At 46.6% G+C, this 20,608-nt stretch overlaps 1 protein-coding gene across 7 annotated transcripts in view; it reads left to right on the top strand.

Moving 5' to 3' along the window:
- Nucleotides 1-20,608, top strand: part of SYNE2 (spectrin repeat containing nuclear envelope protein 2) — a gene marked incomplete at its 5' end in the record, with an annotated part of 272,663 nt that overhangs the window by 245,425 nt on the left and 6,630 nt on the right. For all 7 annotated transcript variants that reach the window (XM_082648159.1, XM_082648158.1, XM_082648156.1 and 4 more), the window contains 10 exons: nucleotides 5,526-5,688; nucleotides 11,247-11,434; nucleotides 11,942-12,092; nucleotides 12,440-12,622; nucleotides 14,048-14,185; nucleotides 15,192-15,386; nucleotides 15,909-16,191; nucleotides 16,700-16,768; nucleotides 17,667-17,806; nucleotides 19,640-19,754. In XM_082648159.1, the coding sequence (XP_082504285.1) occupies nucleotides 5,526-5,688; nucleotides 11,247-11,434; nucleotides 11,942-12,092; nucleotides 12,440-12,622; nucleotides 14,048-14,185; nucleotides 15,192-15,386; nucleotides 15,909-16,191; nucleotides 16,700-16,768; nucleotides 17,667-17,806; nucleotides 19,640-19,754 (1,625 nt within the window). The remainder of the gene's footprint in view (nucleotides 1-5,525; nucleotides 5,689-11,246; nucleotides 11,435-11,941; nucleotides 12,093-12,439; nucleotides 12,623-14,047; nucleotides 14,186-15,191; nucleotides 15,387-15,908; nucleotides 16,192-16,699; nucleotides 16,769-17,666; nucleotides 17,807-19,639; nucleotides 19,755-20,608) is intronic.

Below are 20,608 nucleotides of genomic sequence, written 5' to 3'. Positions count from 1 at the left end.
ACTTTCTGCAGGGTTTTTATCACGAATCGGTGTTGAATTCAGTCGAAAGCTTTCTCTGCATCTATTGAGATGATCATGTGGTTTTTTTCCTTCAATTTGTTAATATGGTGTATCACGTTGATTGATTTGCATATATTGAAGAATCCTTGCATTTCTGGAATAAACCCCACTTGATCATGGTGTATGATCCTTTTAATGTGCTGTTGGATTCTGTTTGCTAGTATTTTGTTGAGGATTTTTGCCTCTGTGTTCATCAGTGATATAGGCCTGTAGTTTTCTTTCTTTGTGACATCCTTGTCTGGTTTGGTATCAGGGAGATGGTGGCCTTGTAGAATGAGTTTGGGAGTGTTCCTCCCTCTGCTATATTTTGGAAGAGTTTGAGAAGGATAGGTGTTAGCTCTTCTCTAAATGTTTGATAGAATTTGCCTGTGAAGCCATCTGGTCCTGGGCTTTTGTTTGTTGGAAGATTTTTTTTTTTTTGGGGGGGGAATTTTGCCCTTTTAAAAATTTATTTATTTATTTATTTATTTATGGCTGTGTTGGCTCTTCGTTTCTGTGCAAGGGCTTTCTCTAGTTGCGGCAAGTGGGGGCCACTCCTCATCGCAGTGCGCGGGCCTCTCACTATCGCGGCCTCTCTTGTTGCGGAGCACAGGCTCCAGATGCGCAGGCTCAGTAATTGTGGCCCATGGGCCTAGTTGCTCCGCGGCATGTGGGATCTTCCCAGGCCAGGGCTCGAACCCGTGTCCCCTGCATTGGCAGGCAGATTCTCAACCACTGCACCACCAGGGAAGCCCTGTTGGAAGATTTTTAATCACAGTTTCAATTTCAGAGCTTGTGATTGGTCTGTTCATATTTTCTAGTTCTTCCTGGTTCAGTCTCGGCAGGTTGTGCATTTCTAAGAATTTGTCCATTTCTTCCAGGTTGTCCATTTTATTGGCATAGAGTTGCTTGTAGTAATCTCTCATGATCCTTTGTATTTCTGCAGTATCAGTTGTTACTTCTCCTTTTTCATTTCTAATTCTATTGATTTGAGTCTTCTCCCTTTTTTTCTTGATGGGTCTGGCTAATGGCTTATCAATTTTGTTTATCTTCTCAAAGAACCAGCTTTTAGTTTTATTGATCTTTGTTATTGTTTCCTTCATTTCTTTTTCATTTATTTCTGATCTGATCTTTATGATTCCTTTCCTTCTGCTAACTTTGGGGGGTTTTTGTTCTTTCTCTAATTGCCTTAGTGCAAGGTTAGATTGTTTATTTGAGATGTTTCCTGTTTCTTAAGGTAGGATTGTATTGCTATAAACTTCCCACTTAGAACTGCTTTTGCTGCATCCCATAGGTTTTGGGTCGTCGTGTCTCCATTGTCATTTGTTTCTAGGTATTTTTTGATTTCCTCTTTGTTTTCTTCAGTGATCACTTTGTTATTAAGTAGTGTATTATTTAGCCTCCATGTGTTTGTTGTTTTGTTTTGTTTTTTGCGGTACACAACCCTCTCACTGTTGTGGCCTCTCCCGTTGCGGAGCACAGGCTCCGGACGCGCAGGCCCAGCGGCCATGGCTCACGGGCCCAGCTGCTCCGCGGCATGTGGGATCTTCCTGGACCGGGGCACAAACCCGTGTGCCCTGCATCGGCAGGCGGACTCTTAACCACTGCGCCACCAGGGAAGCCCGTGTTTGTATTTTTTATAGATCTTTTCCTGTAATTGATATCTAGTCTCATAGCATTGTGGTCGGAAAAGATACTTGATACGATTTCAATTTTCTTAAATTTACCAAGGCTAGATTTGTGACCCAAGATATGATCTATCCTGGAGAATGTTCTATGAGCACTTGAGAAAAATGTGTATTCTGTTGGTTTTGGATGGAATGTCCTATAAATATCAAGTAAGTCCGTCTTGTTTAATGTATCATAAAGCTTGTGTTTCCTTATTTATTTTCATTTTGGATGATCTGTCCATTGGTGAAAGTGGGGTGTTAAAGTCCCCTACTATGATTGTGTTACTGTCGATTTCCTCTTTTATGGCTGTTAGTATTTGCCTTATGTATTGAGGTGCTCCTGTGTTGGGTGCATAAATATTTACAATTGTTATATCTTCTTCTTGGATCAATCCCTTGATCATTATGTAGTGTCCTTCTTTGTCTCTTGTAATAGTCTTTATTTTAAAGTCTATTTTGTCTGATATGAGAATTGCTACTCCAGCTTTCTTCTGATTTTCATTTGCATGGAATATCTTTTTCCATCCCCTCACTTTCAGTCTGTATGTGTCCCTAGGTCTAAATTGGGTCTCTTGTAGACAGCATATATATGGGTCTTGTTTTTTTGTATCCATTCAGCCAGTCTGTGTCTTTTGGTGGGAGCATTTAATCCATTTACATTTAAGGTAATTATCGATATGTATGTTCCTATTCCCATTTTCTTCATTGTTTTGGGTTTGTTATTGTAGGTCTTTTCCTTCTCTTGTGTTTCTTGCCTAGAGAAGTTCTGTTAGTATTTGTTGTAAAGCTGGTTTGGTGGTGCTGAACCCTCTCAGCTTTTGCTTGTCTGTAAAGGTTTTAATTTCTCCATCAAATCTGAATGAGAACCTTGCTGGGTAGAGTAGTCTTGGTTGTAGGTTTTTCTCCTTCATCACTTTAAATATGTCCTGCCACTCCCTTCTGGCTTGCAGTGTTTCTGCTGAAAGATCAGCTGTTAACCTTATGGGGATTCCCTTGTATGTTATTTGTTGTTTTTCCCCGCTGCTTTTAATATGTTTTCTTTGTATTTAATTTTTGACAGTTTGATTAATATGTGTCTTGGCATGTATCTCCTTGGATTTATCGTGTATGGGACTCTCTGTGCTTCCTGGACTTGATTAACTATTTCCTTTCCCATATTAGGGAAGTTTTCAACTATAATCTCTTCAAATATTTTCTCAGTCCCTTTCTTTTTCTCTTCTTCTCAGACCCCTATGATTTGAATGTTGGTGCATTTAATGTTGTCCCAGAGGTCTCTGAGACTGTCCTCAGTTCTTTTCATTCTTTTTTCTTTATTCTGCTCTGCAGTAGTTATTTCCACTATTTTGTCTTCCAGGTCACTTATCTGTTCTTCTGCCTCAGCTATTCTGCTATTGATCCCTTCTAGAGTATTTTTAATTTCATTTATTGTGTTGTTCATCATTGCTTGTTTCCTCTTTAGTTCTTCTAGGTCCTTGTTAAATGTTTCTTGCATTTTCTGTATTCAGTTTCCAAGATTTTGGATCATGTTTACTATCATTATTCTGAATTCTTTTTTGGGTAGATTGCCTATTTCCTCTTCATTTGTTAGGTCTGGTGGATTTTTATCTTGCTCCTTCATCTGCTGTGTGTTTTTCTGTCTTTTCATTTTGCTTATCTTACTGTGTTTGAGGTCTCCTTTTTGCAGGCTGCAGGTTCATAGTTCTCGTTGTTTTTGGTGTCTGTCCCCAGTGGCTTAGGTTGGTTCAGTGGGTTGTGTAGGCTTGCTGGTGGAGGGGACTAGTGCCTGTGTTCTGTTGGATGGGGCTGGATCTTGTCTTTCTGCTGGCAGGTCCACGTCTGGTGGTGTGTTTTGGGGTGTCTGTGGCCTTATTATGATTTTAGGCAGCCTCTCTGCTACTGGATGGGGCTGTGTTCCTGTCTTGCTTAGTTGTTTGGCATAGGATGTCCAGCACTGTAGCTTGCTGGTCGTTGAGTGAAGCTGAGTGTTGGTGTTGAGATGCAGATCTTGGGAGATTTTTGCCCTTTGATATTATGTGGAGCTGGGAGGTCTCTTGTGGACCAGTGTCCTTAAGTTGGCTCTCCCACCTCAGTGGCATAGCCCTGATGCCTGGCTGGAGCACCAAGAGCCTGTCCTCCACATGGCTTTTGGAAGGTCTGAGGCCTTCTGCCAGCATTCAGTGGGTGTTCTATAGAAGCAGTTCCACGTGTAGATGTATTTCTGATGTATCTGTGGGGAGGAAGGTGATCTCCACGTCTTACTCTTCCGCCATCTTCTCAAATCTCTCTGGTTTACTTAAATAATAAACACTCACAACCCTGTGGTTTTATTAAATAATCACATGGAGTGGATTATTACACACATTTATGCATTCAGCAAATGCTTGTCAATGCCTCCCGGCCACCAGGCGGTCTTGGAGGTACTGTGCACACAGAGGTAGCCCCTTGCAGCCTGGCTGGTGTGGGCTCTGTCCAGATGGGCACGGTCAACGAGGGGTGCAGACACAGGGCTGTAGGAGCACGTGGTCGAGGGGCCCTCAGCTGATCTCGGAGAGAACAGTGGTAGAAGCTGCAGGAGAAGGGAGGGGAGCCACTTCGCAGAGTGCAGGGCTGGAGACAGAGAGGCCACTGACCGCTTGAGGAACTAGAAAGGTCAGGGCGTTAAACTGCTATGTTGGGGTAGGCGAGGACCGTGGAAGAGTTGGAGCGAGAATCAGACTTGCTGTACACTTCAGCTGCAGAACCAGAAGCTGGTAGAAGGGTGAGGGGGCAGCAGGAAGCTGTTCACAGGCAGTCAAGGAAGAGATGCTGCTGTCAGGGAAGGTGGGGCACTTCCTGTGAGTTAGGAGTCAGTGCCCCAGTTTCTCTTTCCAGTCCCTGGGATGCAGTTCTGATAGCACTTTGCAACATGAGTATCAGTAAGCGGGAATTTTCCATTGTAGCCATTACTTCAAGTCTCTGGGATTAACTAAAAAGCCCACAGATCACCAGAACAAGCCTTCACTCCCTCTGCTTGAGGATTTTAACATTTTCTTTCAGGATCTATATGGAGATCATTTTTTCTCAGCCCCTGCATCATTTCCCCGTGGCAGCACTTTGGCATGCCCGGGAGCTCTCCGTGTATACTGACGCCATGTGTCTTAGTTCAGATCCACTCCACGCTGAGCCAGGCAGATTGGTCATGTAGATGGAGCTGCAACTGTGCTTGTAGATGATGTGTCCATCCCTCCCTTTTTGGCTGAGACAGGTGCCCTAGGATGGACTGGTTCCATGTGTACGTCACCCCCAGCCCCTCAGGCTGGACGTGGTGGGGTTTGGCACATGCTCTGTACTTGCTCAAGAAGAGGGTCCCATGAGAAGCATCGCAGGCCAGGTACCACCAGTGAGCCAGGTGTGTAACGTCTTTACCCATCAGGAAAGGTCCCTGGCTGCTGTGATCTTGGTGATACCCAAAACAGAAACTGGACAAGTCACATGTGGTGATCTTAACCTGGAAAGAAGAAATGGCATCTCTATCTCCTCTGGAGCCCCAGAAAGATGTTCTGGGTCTCAGGGGATCCCACCCTGAGAATGATAGGACTTCATACTTGCATGGGTAGATTATCTCTTAGTCCATTTGAAAATCAGCCGGAACAGCAATTCTGTAAATTGTCCCATATTGTGTAAAAACTCTGGCGACGTGAGCATTAGTCCCTGCTATAAAATCAGTAACCAGTGATGATTACTTTTTAACCTCCAGCAGGCTTATGGGTGCATTCTTCTCACCACTAAACATTGTGCTTTTGTTTTCCACCTCTTTTTTGCTGCAAATATGTTTAGGGTGAAGAAGCTGAAGGAGACCTTCGCTTTTATTCAGCAGTTAGACAAAAACATGAGCAACCTTCGCACCTGGTTGGCTCGGATCGAGTCTGAGCTTTCTAAGCCTGTGGTTTATGATGTCTGTGATGATCAAGAGATCCAGAAGAGGCTCGCTGAACAGCAGGTGGGGAAGTGAGAATGGGCTTTTGTCAGAGCCTAGGTGTTCACAGGGTCTGCTAATGCAAACCATCCCCGCACTGGCTGTGCATTTTAGTGGGTTCATATTTCGTAATACTGGTATGTTTTCTCCAGAGAAAGCTGACCGCCTGTCCATGCTCTTGGCGGTGTGAGGCATCCATCTCTTGAGTGCCCACCCCACCACCACCATTCATGTAGCTCTTTGTGAAATACTTTGAATAATGTTGAAGATGCAGACCTTAATCTTAGTGGTAAATAAGGTTTTTTTAATCTCTGTTTTTGTTACTATAGTTTTGGCAATGAATTGAAAGAAAAATAATTTTTCCATCCAAAGAAGGTTTTCATGGGACAACACGTGATGGGTCTGATAGAGCTTCAAGAAAAGGGGAGTGCTCGGGGCGGGGGGTGTGGAAGAAGGAGCATGTTTGGACCAATAGCTTAGGAAGCCTCTCCTGCAATGTTCTGTGCATTTCTGTCATCAGTTATATCCCCTCTTAGCCAACCCTGGAAATTCCACAATTTAAACACCACCGAATCCTGCCTCTAACCTGGCAGGTGCTTTTTGGTCTCACTGACTTGTCAAATCCACTCTCCTACCCTCCATAGGCTCACGTTTACATGCTTATTCTCATATGCAGTGCCTGAGCTTCTCTTTTTATATATATATATATATATATTTTTTTTTTTTTTTTTTTTTTGCGGTACGTGGGCCTCTCACTGTTGCGGCCTCTCCCGTTGCGGAGCACAAGCTCCGGACGGGCAGGCTCAGCGGCCATGGCTCACGGGCCCAGCCGCTCCGTGGCATGTGGGATCTTCCCGGACCAGCCTGCATCGGCAGGTGGACTCTCAACCACTGCGCCACCAGGGAAGCCCCCTCTTTATTTTTAAAATAGCTAAGCTTATATTATTCTTTTAGTAGCTTTCCTTCACTTGTTTCTCTCAGCCCTGTGAGCAGATTCTGTTTTAAACATATGAGCAATATGGTCGCTACCAAGTTCACAGCCTTGTATCTGTTTTCTTCATGTTTCCTTCAAAGCCTTGGTGTTTGTTGTCTGTCAACACACCGATTCACTCACATATCCCAGCTGCTTGGAGACAGAATTGGGGGGCTGAAACTTTTTCATCAGATTATCAAAGCCAGAAGGCCACCCCTTGATTATAAATTCTCTTGAGGTCAGGTCAGTCCTTCTCATGATAATAAGCAACATCTCATGCTACCACGAAATAGAGCTAAGTATTTGATAATACTCTAGACTTAGATCTTTATTTAATCCTATTACAATTACTGTTTGAATAATGCCTATTCTCTGATTTTCAAACTAGTATGATTTAGCAATGCTGCAAAGTAAAAATACTGGTTTTTCCACTTAGCCTCAGAAATTTAAGTATGTCTTTTTCACTGAGGTCATCTATATTCTGTCTTTGCTTTGTGGAGAAATGAATATTGATATAACTACCATGTTAATGGACACTGCAGAGATTTTAATGCCCTTATCAGTAAAGGGCTACTGAACATTATCAGCTGTATTTACAAGATTGATCCATTAGGTTGAATTTCTTGAATAGTCTCTTCATAGACAGGCCTTGCAAATAACCATTTACCCTGACTGGTGAGTCTTTTCAGGTAAATAGAACAAAAGCTGACAACATTTTTCCCTTTAGCCCGTGGCTGAATTTGGCAGGGGCTAATAACGTGTGTTAACATTTTATAAATCTGATGTGTGACAAAACATCATTAAATTGCAGGGAATTTATTCCCAAGAGTGTACAATTTGGAGCAGCTGCCATTCTCTTGGCCATGTGTGTTCCTGTACTGAAATGGTATATAATTTCAGTCTGGTTGATTTGAAGGTTTCCAATTTATAGAACGTAGAATCACCATCATGGAATTCTTATAAAAAAAAAATTACGGAGTTAGTATTCAGGACCACTTTGCTGTGAAGAAGTTGGATGTATTCATTTTCTATGGCCACTGTCGCAGATGACCACAGATTTAGCAGCTGAACACGAATTTATCATCTTATAGTTCTGGAGGTCAGAAATCTGACACAGGGCTGAGGTCAAGGTGTCAGCAGGGCTGCTTTCCTTTCTGGAGGCTCTAGGGGAGAATCCATTTCTTTGCCTTGAAGTCCTAGAGGCTGCCTGCCTTTCCTGGCCCATGGCCCCCTTCCGCCATCTTCAAAGCCAGCAACGGTGCATCTCTCTGAGCCTTTCTCCCTCTGCTTGACTCTTCTTGTACTTTTAAGGACCCTTGGGATTCCATTAGGCCCACCCACATAATCAGGATAATCTTCCTATCTTAAGGTCAGCTGATTGGCACGCTTAATTCTCCTTCGCCACGTAACCTAGTCTAGTCACGGGTTCTGGGGATAAGGACATGGTTCTGGGGATGCCAATATTCTGCCTACCACAGATGTCCTGAGGAAACCTGTAGTATTTTTATTAAAAAAAACAAAATTATAACTGAACCTAGACCTTAAATGCTCCACCAAAAACAGAAAATGTGTCACACAAAATAATTATTTATGGGCCATGTTTTAGAAACCTTGCCTGTGTTTCTGTCACTGATTTAAATATAATAAATTGCTTGACTGCTTCCAGAAATAAGACCCAAACTCTTGGGATCATCTAGTAGCGCCTTCTGCAAAAGCCCTCAGGCCCAGAAGTGATAAAGCGCCATGATGTCCCTGGACCCTCATTATAACGTCCTTGGGGGCCTGGTGCAGAAGGGGTCAGACCTTATAAAAGTCTTTTTTGCTTCTCTTCTTTATGTGAAACTCCTTAGGTAATAAGTGTTGTATTGTTATTCCTGTAGAATAGATCATCTTTAAACTGCAAAGGAAGTGGTGGCCACCTTGTGACGCGTTTAAACCATGGACCACTTTCATTGAGTCTTCAGCATCTCTCTCCAGTTTTCTTTGGTTGCCTGGTTCCCAGGCATCCCAGGGGTGCCTGATGGTGGCTTGGGGGGTTCGTTACCCCCACACCGTATAGTTACCAGTAGTCCCCTCCCCAGTGGCCAAGTCAGCTTCATGCCAAAGCCCATCCACCGCCCAGGACCACCCTGCTGGACTTGCTTGACACCCCCAGCCCCTCCTGCAGAGACACTCGAGCCACCACCTGGGTTCCCACAACACACGCCATGGTTTTCTGCCTCTCAGCCTGGTTTTCCTTTTCTCCCCCCTGTATCTCATTTTTTCTAGTTCCTTTTGTGTTATTCTTCCTGGCTGCATTCTCTGCTCTGGTTTCCTGTTTCTCCCCATGTCCTCTCACTGATCCTCAACTTCCCTCAGCCCTTTCTCAGCTTCAGTGCTCTGTGTCACCTACTCAGGAGCAGAAAAACAAAGTAAACAGGCACTCATGTTTCCAGAACCGTTGGCAAAAGTCTTTCACATTGTTTTACGTTGTTTCTTAAGTCAGATTCGTCTCTGCGTTTGAACACTTTTGAAATCCAGTCATTGTGCAAACTCGGGCCTCAATGGGTACTAGTGGTGGGATCATTTCAGTTTGCAAAATGTCACTTGTCCAGTACTTCAGTGGTTTGTGTTTTAAAATATGGTCCACTACTTTATTTTATATTTTACAAGACAACTAACTAGTTCATACTACAGTATCAGCAGGCCATTTTGTGGTGTATTAGAAGTTTGTTTTGGAAATTTTGAAAAACTCTGGACTCCTTTTTTAGCCAAGATGTTCACGGTCTTTTGTAAATTATCAGAGAGCTCATTTCTTGCCATCGTTTACCCTTTATATTAATCAGTTTTCTTTAGCTGTTTCATTCAATAAAAGCTGAGTAAAAAATGTAGAGTAACTGCAAAGAGGCTATTAAAATACATGGCATTCGTGTTTATCCATAGACTAGACTTCCTCAGTGCTTTTCAACCAGATCCTACCCAACCCTACCAGGTGAGGTCAGGGGCAGGTACCATTTTTCAATGATAATTGTCAATATTACGTATTTAGCACCAGCGTTAGGATTCCTTATTTATTATTTTGGCAAAAAAAAGTTTAAAGGGTTGTTTATCAATATCTGTAAATTTTAGGAAAGCCTGTGGCAATTCTGTGAATGGGTAAGAATTCTTAAACCTGGAATTCTATTTAAACCTATTAATTATAAAGCTAGTCCACTGACCCCAAGATGACTGCCCCCATTGCAGCATTTCAGACATTTGTCTTAGACTGACTGTAAAGCTTAAAAAAAAATCACCTGCACATCTCTCTTCATAGGACACACAGGGTGACAAACTGAAAAGCACATTTTCTTCTGAATATAACTTTGAGGTGCTCATTTTTCATCAGTTAGGATCTGTGTTGAGAACTGCTTGATTTAAAACTTGATTTGAGTGTTAGCATTTTATTCTTTCATTTCCACCTGGACACAGAATTATCCAAATGTGCATTTATCAGAAGAAAAGTAAGAAAACATTAGTCCTATCTAGTAATCCAGTCGTAATCTCCAAAATTGTTAAATATTGAGGTGACCTGGAATGAACTTCATGCTGCTTTTCTGTAGACAGTGGCAGCCACTGTTTATAAAATAATCCCTCCTGTAAAATGAACTATGCTGAATCCAGGGAACTTGTATAGTTAATAGCGGCTTATTTAACTTTGTCTATTTCACAATGTAGTTTGGGTACTAAGACGAGTGGTGTGGTCTCATGTCACTCATCACAGAATTTGGATATCAGGAGAGGCCTGGCTCATCCAGAATGACAAAACAAACAGGCACCTCACCTCGCCCTTCCCCCAGCCCTGCCCTTGTGTGTAGAAGGAACACTCCCTGGGTGATAACTGAAAATGCCATGTTTATACTTAAACAAGTTTTCCACTTTTTCCTATGACCGTGCATGTTTTTCTTGGTGACCCTTCGTTTTCCTGAATCAGTAGCACTCTCCCCATCATGGGACAAGACTCCAGAGACCCCGCCCCCTCCCCGAGCTACAGCCGTGACCGGACTCCATCAGCTGGAGGGCAGCATCTCTACCCCTTGGGCCCGTGGAGCCAGGATAGGCTCCTGGGGAGGCTGTGGAGACCGTGCAGCTGCGAGCACAGTTTGGGGGGTGGAGGTATGAAGATAGTACAGAGGTCTTAGGAGATTTAAGAATTCTGTGACCCATAAAAGGTTAAGAGTTTCTGTTGCTGAAGTTTTAGGTCCTGTTGAAGATAAGTCAGTTTTCCAAGGAAGACCTCCCCAAAGCCAAGTCTAAACTGGAGGCCCTTGGGATCAGGTGGTATGGAGTAGATCACGTGCCTCCCCAGAGTCTGGGGGGGCTGGGCTCTCAGGGGAGGGAATCCCCACTTCTCCTACCCCCTCACATAGTCAGTTCAACAGATCGATCCCATTGTTGCCCGCGGTTAGGCCTTGTGTCAGATACTGTCGCACAGGGGTTGCCCAAAGGTGAGAGAGACTCAGCCTGTGTTGCCAAGTTCCAGGTAGAAATGCACGCAGGACCGTGCCCCCCGGGCTGGAAGAAGGGTCGGGGGGAACCTTCCCACTACCGCCACCAGCACCTCAACGTGCTTCCTACTCTCCCATCGTTGTAGGACCTGCAGCGAGACATAGAACAGCACAGTGCCGGGGTGGAGTCTGTGTTTAACATCTGCGACGTCCTCCTGCACGACTCCGATGCCTGTGCCAACGAGACTGAGTGCGACTCCGTCCAGCAGACCACCAGGAGCCTGGACAGGCGCTGGAGGAACATTTGCGCCATGTCCATGGAGCGGCGGATGAAGTAAGGACCACGCTGCCCCTGGATGCCGACTGCGTGTTCCCGACTGACCTACGTAACAGTGACCGTGTTCTGTTAGCTTCACCGAGGGGCGTGCCAAGTATTGGCGGGGAAGGCTCAGTAGGTGTGGCCAGTCCTTACTAAGGGGATCATTCAAGGAGAATACAGGCAGGGTCATGTCTCTCCCCAGCCCTCCTGTGTCTTGGGGTGTAACGGCAGGTGGCCACTGTGCTGATGTGTCCCAGCTCTAAGTAGTGGAGGACGCCTGTCTCCTGTTGGGTGACCTCTGTGTGAAGCAGAAGCTCTGAGGGGCCTGGCGCTCCCAGAAGGGGGGTGTCCTGACCACAAAGTGATGTCTCCGGTTATTTCCTGGAAGGGGTAGCAGGGTCTCTCCTGCTACCAGTGCCAGTGCAAGGCGGGCTGGGACTGGGACCAGTCAGGGGAGAAAAAGCCACGTAAAAGCTCGGCTTGACGTGGATGGCTTGTACTGAGCTGCTTTCCTCCTGTTAGAATTGAGGAGACGTGGCGGCTTTGGCAGAAGTTTTTAGATGATTACTCCCGCTTCGAGGACTGGCTCAAGTCCGCCGAGAGGACAGCGGCCTGCCCGAATTCCTCCGAGGTGCTGTACACCGTTGCCAAAGAAGAGCTGAAGAGGTTTGAGGTAAAGGCCCTCCCCAGCCCAGTGGTCCTGATAACCAAGGATGCGGCGGGCTCGGGGCTGGCTTAAATGACTTCACATAAGTGGCAGGCTTCCCCACCTCTGGCTGCGGCCGCCCAGTCCCCAGCCCACCATCAGCTGCTCCAGCGGCTTTGTGGGGCATTACCGATTTATGCCAACCGCAGGCTGTGAACTTGAAAGTGTTCTTCAGTAGTGTCAGAAGAACGTGTGAAGCCAGCCCTCTGTGGCCATTCCGTTGGATGGACATTTGAGGCAGGTGGTCTGGGGCCTGGAAGGGGTGTCCCGGGGCCCTGCAGCTATGGCACTGACAGGGCCCCCCCGTGCCACAGGCCTTCCAGCGGCAGATTCACGAGAGGCTCACGCAGCTGGAGCTCATCAACAAGCAGTACCGGCGGCTGGCCCGCGAGAACCGCACCGACACGGCCAGCAAACTGAAGCAGATGGTGCACGAGGGCAACCAGCGCTGGGACAACCTCCAGAAGCGGGTCACAGCCATCCTGCGGCGACTCCGAGTAACCTCCTCTACGTCACCGGGTCATTTGTAGATATTGGGGAGGTGGAGGGGGTCGGATATGTGATGTCAGGCTTGTAACAAAGCAGCGGGTAGATTTCATTTGAGGCCTAAGCTGTCTTGACATTCTTCCAGTACAGCCTTCCCTTTTGTTTAAGCCCAAAGCTGCCAAAAAGCGTTCCTTTTTTTTTTTTTTTTAAAGTGAAGTTATTTGCCTCGGAATAGGCTTCTCAGGCAGAGCTTATTCAAGGGATTGTGTTACCAACACATCGCTTTTTTTCGACTCCTGTCACCCCTGAGGGTGTCACGTCAGCCCACACACTGCCCAGAGTCTGGGGCGCTGCCGTCACCGGGTCGGGCGAAGGTACCTCTTAGTCTGGGACGAGGCCCCCTTTGCCCATCTGCCCGCTTTTGTGTGTCCCGTTGGTTCTTGCACTGTGAGGGAACAGACAGAGCCCCCCGCTCTGTATTGGGGGTTGGGGACAGTGACAGTTCTCCCAACCTCACAGCAGCTGTCTGACCTCAAATGATGGGTTTGATTCTGGGGTGTGAACCGTCACCTTAGATTTCTGTGATTCAGAAGACATCATAGGTCAACCTTTGTGAGTCCAGGTGTAAAGTGACAGGACTGGTGTGGGTTGTGGCTACAGGAAGTAATTTTAATCCTTGCTTCCGTTCTTAAGGCAGAGCACTCTTGAAACCATTCTAAGAAGAGGAAAATCTGGGTTTTTTGTTTCACCCTCTCAGGAAGAAAAGGGCTAGCTTTTCCGCAACCCCCTTGCATGAATTTCTTTATCTCCTGCTGACTGGATTTGACTGTGACCAGCCTAAGCCTTCACTGGGCACTATGTTTGTTTGAGAATCAGCTGCCCATCTATGAGGTGGTAACCCAAGAGGCCTCGTTAACTGGAAGTGATAAATCTGGGTTTTCTGTTTTTGAAGAAATACATTCGGAATTATATCAGTGAAGGCAAATGGGGCACTAGTCCAGGCTCAACCCCGAGATCAATACTTTTCCATCCTGAAGCTACTAAATCCTTCTGTCGAGCAGAAGCTCCCACAGGAGGCTGACAGTTGAAAATAGGCAGGTGCCTAGCCTGGGCTTTGAGAGGGGCGTGTTCCTCAGAGGACAGACTGGGAAAATCACTGACTTAGACCAGAGAATTATAGAATTTCACATGCTGCAAGAACCTTAGAGATCACGGTCAACGTTCCCACACCTCGTTTACCAGCAGATACTGAGACTCAGGGAAGTTTAGGGGGCTCGTTGGTATCCCACAGCCAGGACCAGACCCCAGGCTCCTGGCCGTGTGGGCCTCCGGGGGTACCCTGGGCTCCCTTTCCCCTCTTCTGAGAGTGACTTTGCTGTCTGCCTGAACTCCTGTTATGCCATCAACACAAACGTGATTTTTTCACCCTTTCGCAGCATTTCACCAACCAAAGGGAAGAATTCGAGGGGACCAGGGAGAGCATTCTGGTGTGGCTCACGGAGATGGACCTGCAGCTGACCAACGTGGAGCACTTCTCGGAGAGCGATGCCGACGACAAGATGCGCCAGCTGAACGTAAGGCCTGCTTCCTTAGCTCCTCCCCAAAGGGTGCACCTAGGCAGGGGAGAGCTGGCCAAGTACAGACTTCACCTGATACCCTGAGAGCAGGTTCCAGAAGTGTCAGAGCAGCCAGACTGCACCCACCTGTGTACTGCCAGGTTATCACAAGCAAGGATACTGTTCCTTACGGTCGAGGGGTATTGGAACGAGGCCCTTCATTCTCTTTGTCGTATGTAATCATCCAAGGGGAGAACGCTCTTGCGGTTCCAGACAGAACTTCATAAGGTGCTGTTTCTCCAGCACTTGAGTCTGAGTGCAACCTGTGGGCTGTAGCAGCAGGAAACTCTCTCTCAAGAGTGGGGTCAGGGCACTTCCCTCGTGGTCCAGTGGGTAAGACTCCACGCTCCCAATGCAGGGGGCCCGGGTTCGATCCCTGGTCAGGGAACTAGATCCCATATGCCGCAAGTAAGAGTTCACATGCCGCCAACTAACACCCGGTGCCGCCAAATGAATAAATAAATATTTTAGAAATAAATTAAAAAAATAAAAGACCTCTCATTTAAAAACAAGAGAAAAGAAAAGAGTGGGACCAGGAACAGGTATCTTCTCTCCCACTGTCACAAATGTCTGTACTACACTTTAATCGCACTACAATTCCCTCCTTGGCTAAATTTTATAAGAGGTTGAGAAATGGAAATTTGATTTGCCTTCCATGGTATAACGGCACCAATGAGCACTATTACTGTGTCAGCAGAAATGCCCAGTGGAGACTTACTATGGGAAATTTTCTGATTCTACCAAGTGTCAATAAGACAAGGTCTGTCCCTCACACCCAGTAACAGTAAAGGTTCATCCACGTCAGACCTTTAGAATCATTGTAACTGGAAAAGTCAGTGCCCAGAAGGGGGAAGGAAAAAATACATACGTGTGATCATTTTAAATTCTTAAATCTTTGGAGTCACTTAGTTGAAAACTGATGAAGCTTGAGTTTGAAATCCTTTCTTTCTCATATTCTAAATAGGGTTTCCAGCAGGAAATTACATTAAATACCAACAAGATCGATCAGCTCATCGTTTTTGGGGAGCAGCTCATTCAGAAGAGTGAGCCCCTGGACGCCGTGCTGATTGAGGATGAGTTGGAGGAGCTGCACCGCTATTGCCAGGAAGTGTTTGGCAGGGTCTCCCGATTCCACCGGAGGCTCACCTCCCACACGTCGGTAAGGGGCTGCGCCTCACGCGGGGCTGCTGGGCCACCCCAAGTGGATGTTTGACTCCACTTTTAAAGAATTGGGAAACTGTGCGTGGTTAACAATGATTTATTCTATGGTTTAAAAAAAAAAAAAAACTATGTTTTTGTTTTGCTGAAGTATAGATAGATGCTGTACAATATTATATAAGTCACAGGTGTACAGTATAGTGATCCACAATATTTGAAGATTATACTCCATTTATAGTTATTATAAAATACTGGCTGTATTCCTTGTGTTGTACCATATATCCTTGTAGCTTGTTCTATCCCGAATAGTTTGTACCTCTTAGTCCCCCACCTCTATATTGCCCCCTCCCCAGTTCCCTCTCCCCACTAGTAACCTCTGGTTTGTTCTCTGTACCTGTGAGTCTGCTTTAAAAAGCTGAGTTGAAAAGTGCTCTTTCCACACTTACTAATATAGAGCCAGTACTTACTCAGAAGCCGCCAGTTCCCAGTGGTTAATTCTGAAAACTGGATACCCCCGTTCTAGGGCTTGGAAGATGAAAAGGAAGCCTCTGAGAATGAAACGGACGTGGAAGACCCCAGAGAGATCCAGGACGACTCTTGGCGTAAAAGAAGAGAGAGCGAGGAGCCCTCGTCCCCTCAGTCCCTTTGTCACCTGGTGCCCCCGGCGCCAGGGCCCGAGCGCTCCGGCTGTGAGACCCCTGTCAGCGTGGATTCCATCCCGCTGGAGTGGGATCACACAGGGGACGTGGGGGGCTCGTCCTCTCACGAAGAAGACGAGGAGGGCCCGTACTACAGCGCGCTGTCAGGTATGGCCCCGCACGGCTAGTCTTAGCACCTGAGCAACACGGCCAGCTCTCAGTGGTCAGAGTCCAGGCTGCGGCTGACCCAGACTTCCTGTGGCTTCCTGTGTCTGTCCTGCCCGCCTTTGACCTCCCTGAGGGCTGGCTCCTTCCTATTCCTGGTGGAATGAAAGGGAAGGATAAACAAAGTCCACGTTGGGACATGAAGGCTGTTTGCTGATAGCTCTTGATAGACGGGAGGCTCGTCAGTGGCCTTTTCAATTGAGTTTTTCAGAATATCAGTAGATTGAGCGTCTCTGTCCTTTCTACGCAGTTCCCCTCCCGCGCCGCTGTTTCGGACGGTCAGGAGTTAACTGAAAAGTTCCTTCTGGTTCTTTAAAGCTTTTTAATAAAACAGATAAAGGGTAGTCACTTTTCTCCTCCCAGGTGACAATGTTTCTACTGTTTTAACTTAATGCTTGGGCATTCATCTACAGACGCCTGCAGTGAGGAAAATGACATTGTTCTTTTTCAGATGTAGAAATCCCTGAAAATCCTGAGGCATATCTTAAAATGACCACAAACACTTTGAAAGCGTCTTCTGGTAGGCCCCTGCCCGTGCATGCGTCCCAACATGGCAGCGTCCTGTGGTGCACACTGCATCCTAAACCTCGCTCCCGTGTCATGTCTGACCTCTGCCTTCTGTGGACACCATGCGCCTTGGTCCTTGTGTCATGGTGTATTTGCACTGCCGTACTCACACATAGCTTCGTGCTCCATACAAAACCCTCCCAGGCCAGAGCAGTCTCCACGCCATCCCTCTCCTCCCCTTCAGGCCTGTGCAGAAGGGAATTTTTCAGGTGCCTTTTAAAGTTTTTATTTTTCTCTCCATCTCACTCAAGCCCTTTGGCATGGGCCAAGCTTTCTTCATGGTGGCTTGGTTTAGAACTACTACCCTGCTTACGGTGATTTCCTGGGGAGAGGGTGGGAAGGTGGAGAGGGTGAGGGTACTGTTGCCTTTGCCGCAGGAGAAGACACCTCCCTCTCCTTGACTTGCAGCTCTGATCTTCATTCCCTGCCCCATCCCCACCTGCGGTGGTTGGGGAGAGCCACGAGCGGCCCTTCGGTCCCCTAGTCCATCCTGATGTTCACTCTTCCCTCACTCCTAAGAGGCCTTCAGTCCTCTTGGCCCCCAAACCCGGCCTTGCCACCAGTGCCCCCCACCGCTAGAGCCCCCGGCTCCAAAAGGCCACTCATCCCGCAGCAGATCACGTGTGTGTTGTGCTCCATCGTGAACCCATCTAGTGCAGGCCCAGTGCCGCTCAGTTGCATGAGTCTCATTTCATTCCCTTCTGGGACATACTGACATTTTGCAAACATGCATGCTTTGCAAGGAAAGCTGCAGAACTCATGTTATACTATAACCTGATGCCATGTTTTCTGTGTAACTAAATATGAATGCTTTGGTTGGAGGGAATGGACTTGCTCTTTTTCTGTTTCAGGTAAATCCATTTCTGAAGGCCACTCGTGGCATGTTCCCGACAGCCCTCCCTGCCGCAAGCGTCGCTACAAGCAAGTGGGAGGTGACCGGAGTGTCCAGCCCATCCCCTCCGATTCCAGCACCCCTTATAAACCAGCCTACGTAAGTCTTGACCCCACTGAGAGCACAACCCAAGTGCAGGAGTAATAGTTAAAATATTTAAAGGGAGAGAGCTTTGGCTGTATGCTGTGTGTGCTCACTCCCCAGGCATATTTTGGGTTGGTTTTCCCGTGGTGACATACTTCATGAGAACTCTGGCATAACTGACTAGACTTAGAGATAGCTGTCCGGCCAGACACCATCTTGGAGTGTTGATGCGCTATGACAGGGATTATTACTGTTGAGTCAGTCATGGTGCAAACAGCAGAGAAACAAAGTGCTGGCCTTCCTGCGCCGCTCCTGCACTCCCAAACCTTTGATATGTTTACCTTGCCTACACATCCTATTCAGAAAATTGTGACTTCCTGTTCAGAAAGGTTTGACAGTGTGCAGTGGTAGACCTGGGTTTGATTCCCTGCCCTACCAGTAAATGGCTCTAGGACCATAAACACTTTACCTTGCCTCTGTAAGCCTTCCTCACCTGAGGATAAACCTACCTTACATAATTGTTGTTAGGATTAATATGTATGAAGGTATAAAGAAGGCCCTCGAAGTGGCCACCATTATTGTTATTGTTGTTATCACTACTGTATATGGTTTGTCGTTGTTGTTAAACCAGTGACTGTTCCCTCTTAGTTGCACTTTCCTCAAGCAACATGAGCCCTTGCCACGCTCTGGCTACGCGGCTGTTGCGGGCCAGCCTGCGGAGGATTTAACGTTGGCCCCAGATCATTCTCAGTACAGAGAATTAGTGACGAGCAAGTTGAAATTAAGACGTCTCGCACATTTTTAGTGTCATCTCTTAGAGAAACCAGAAGTGATGTGAACGTCACTAGATCAGTTGTCAGAGTGCCCTCTGTGTGGAGGAGTGGATGTTGCTAGATAGTTGGAGAAGGTTCTGCCTAAACACGGTCAGACCCCAATCATTTGATAATGTGTTGCCCGTGCCCAACTCGGAAACTCTTCCTCTTAGCAAGCAGTTATCATTTTTAATCTGTCCCTCTGTGGTGCCGAGTAAGACCTGACAGCCCCGGAGAGAGAGCCCCCAGCACCTCACCTTTGCTTTGCATCCAGGACCATGTGGTTTGGCCTCTTCCGGTAACTATGCTTGTGTTCCTTGCCTGGCCACCTTCAAAAGCTCACCCTTTGTGTCTGTGTGTCTACAACCTCCAATCTGAAGGATTTTTGGTTTTTTCTTTTCATTCCACACAAATAGGCCATATGGACACAATCCAAAAAACACGAGTTTTCTAAAAAAAAGATACATTTATTTTTGGAAAGTCCTCAGATAACAGCCCAGGCAGCTCTGTGATAACACAAGAGTCAATATGTACAGTGAAAGATAAATGCTTGGTAATGAACGACCCTAGGAGGCAGGTTTGTGCTCTGTTTCCGATTCCCGGTGATAATAATGCCAACCAGCTCTACAGAGTGACTGGGAGGGATAACTAAAATTTTGTAAAATACTGTGCAAATGTAAAAGTGCTAACACAATAACAGTCTGGTAAGCTCAGCGACAGTTTTTAAGCCTTTTTGCATGGTTGGATTGAGGAGTGTTAGGAAGCCTCAAATTAAATCAGGCCATTTTATTCCCAAGATTGACATCTTACCTGCTTACCCCTCCCCCTGCGCCTTTGCTGAAGCTTTATTTCTGCCATCAGCTCTGCTGCTTATAAATGCTACCCATACACTAAAGTGCCTCTGTATTACAAGCAAGTTACCCTTCAAAGGAAAGGGTTCCTATATCTTCATTTCTTACCTGTTAATATGAACCAAGACATTCTTCAGACGCCTTTAAAATGTATAGATGGTAACATAAAAATTGTCTCATTCTAGGTAAAGCTGCTGTTGTCTCCAGGGACTGAAGGTGGCAAAGAAGATCCCAGAGTCCTGACTGGCGGCCCACAGCAGGAAGACGAGGGCCTGGCTGCTCTCACCGGGCAGCAGTCAGGTACAGTTAAATTGGGCCGTTGTTATGAGGCAGAGACTGTGTTTTGAGTTAGTTGGACATTTACTTTAAGGCACTGCTCAACAGAACATTGATTAGGAATTGACCAACTACATAACTCACCAAAACTGCTGAACTTGGCCTATAGCAGCCAATGTTATTTTAGAATCAGCTGACTTGTATTTATGAACAAGTTCCTGTTTGTTATTTATTCTCTAAATATTGACAAAATGAGCCTCATGATAAAGGGTCTGTTTTTACCTGCATGACTTCGCTTGTATGTGAAGATCAGACATGAAGATGATGATCAAAGGGTTGTGTCAGGTGTCTCCTCGAGAGACCAGAAAAGTCATGACTCAGCTGAGCCTAAAGTCAAGTTCATAGCATCGACCTGATCATTCATGGACAGAGGGGAGAGTGGGGAGAGTGCTTTTTTTTTTTTTTTTTTTTTGCGGTACGCAGGCCTCTCACTGTTGTGGCCTCTCCTGCCGCAGAGCGCAGGCTCAGCGGCCGTGGCTCACGGGCCTAGCCGCTCCGCGGCATGTGGGATCTTCCCGGACCGGGGCACGAACCCGTGTCCCCTGCATCGGCAGGCGGACTCCCAACCACTGCGCCACCAGGGAAGACCGAGAGTGCCTTAAATACAGCATGAACTGGAGGGCTGAACCTGGGACCACAGTGCATCTTGGCAACATGTTGGGCCTCCTAGCAGCTCCCTACTTCATCCTGGCCTGTGTGGGAGTGCAGCAGCACAGGCCTTGAACCAGAGCGAGGGAAACGTGCTGTTCCACACTTGGGGGAAGTGATAACCCCCAAACCCCAAGGCTCCTGCAAGGAGCATCCCCTGCAGGTTTTAT

Source organism: Grampus griseus, assembly GCF_964374135.1.
Source record: "Grampus griseus genome assembly, chromosome: 2".
In the NCBI taxonomy this organism is placed as follows: Eukaryota; Metazoa; Chordata; class Mammalia; order Artiodactyla; family Delphinidae; genus Grampus; species Grampus griseus.
The sequence above is the reverse complement of the archived record's forward strand: the minus strand, read 5'-3'. Positions and strand labels throughout refer to the sequence as shown.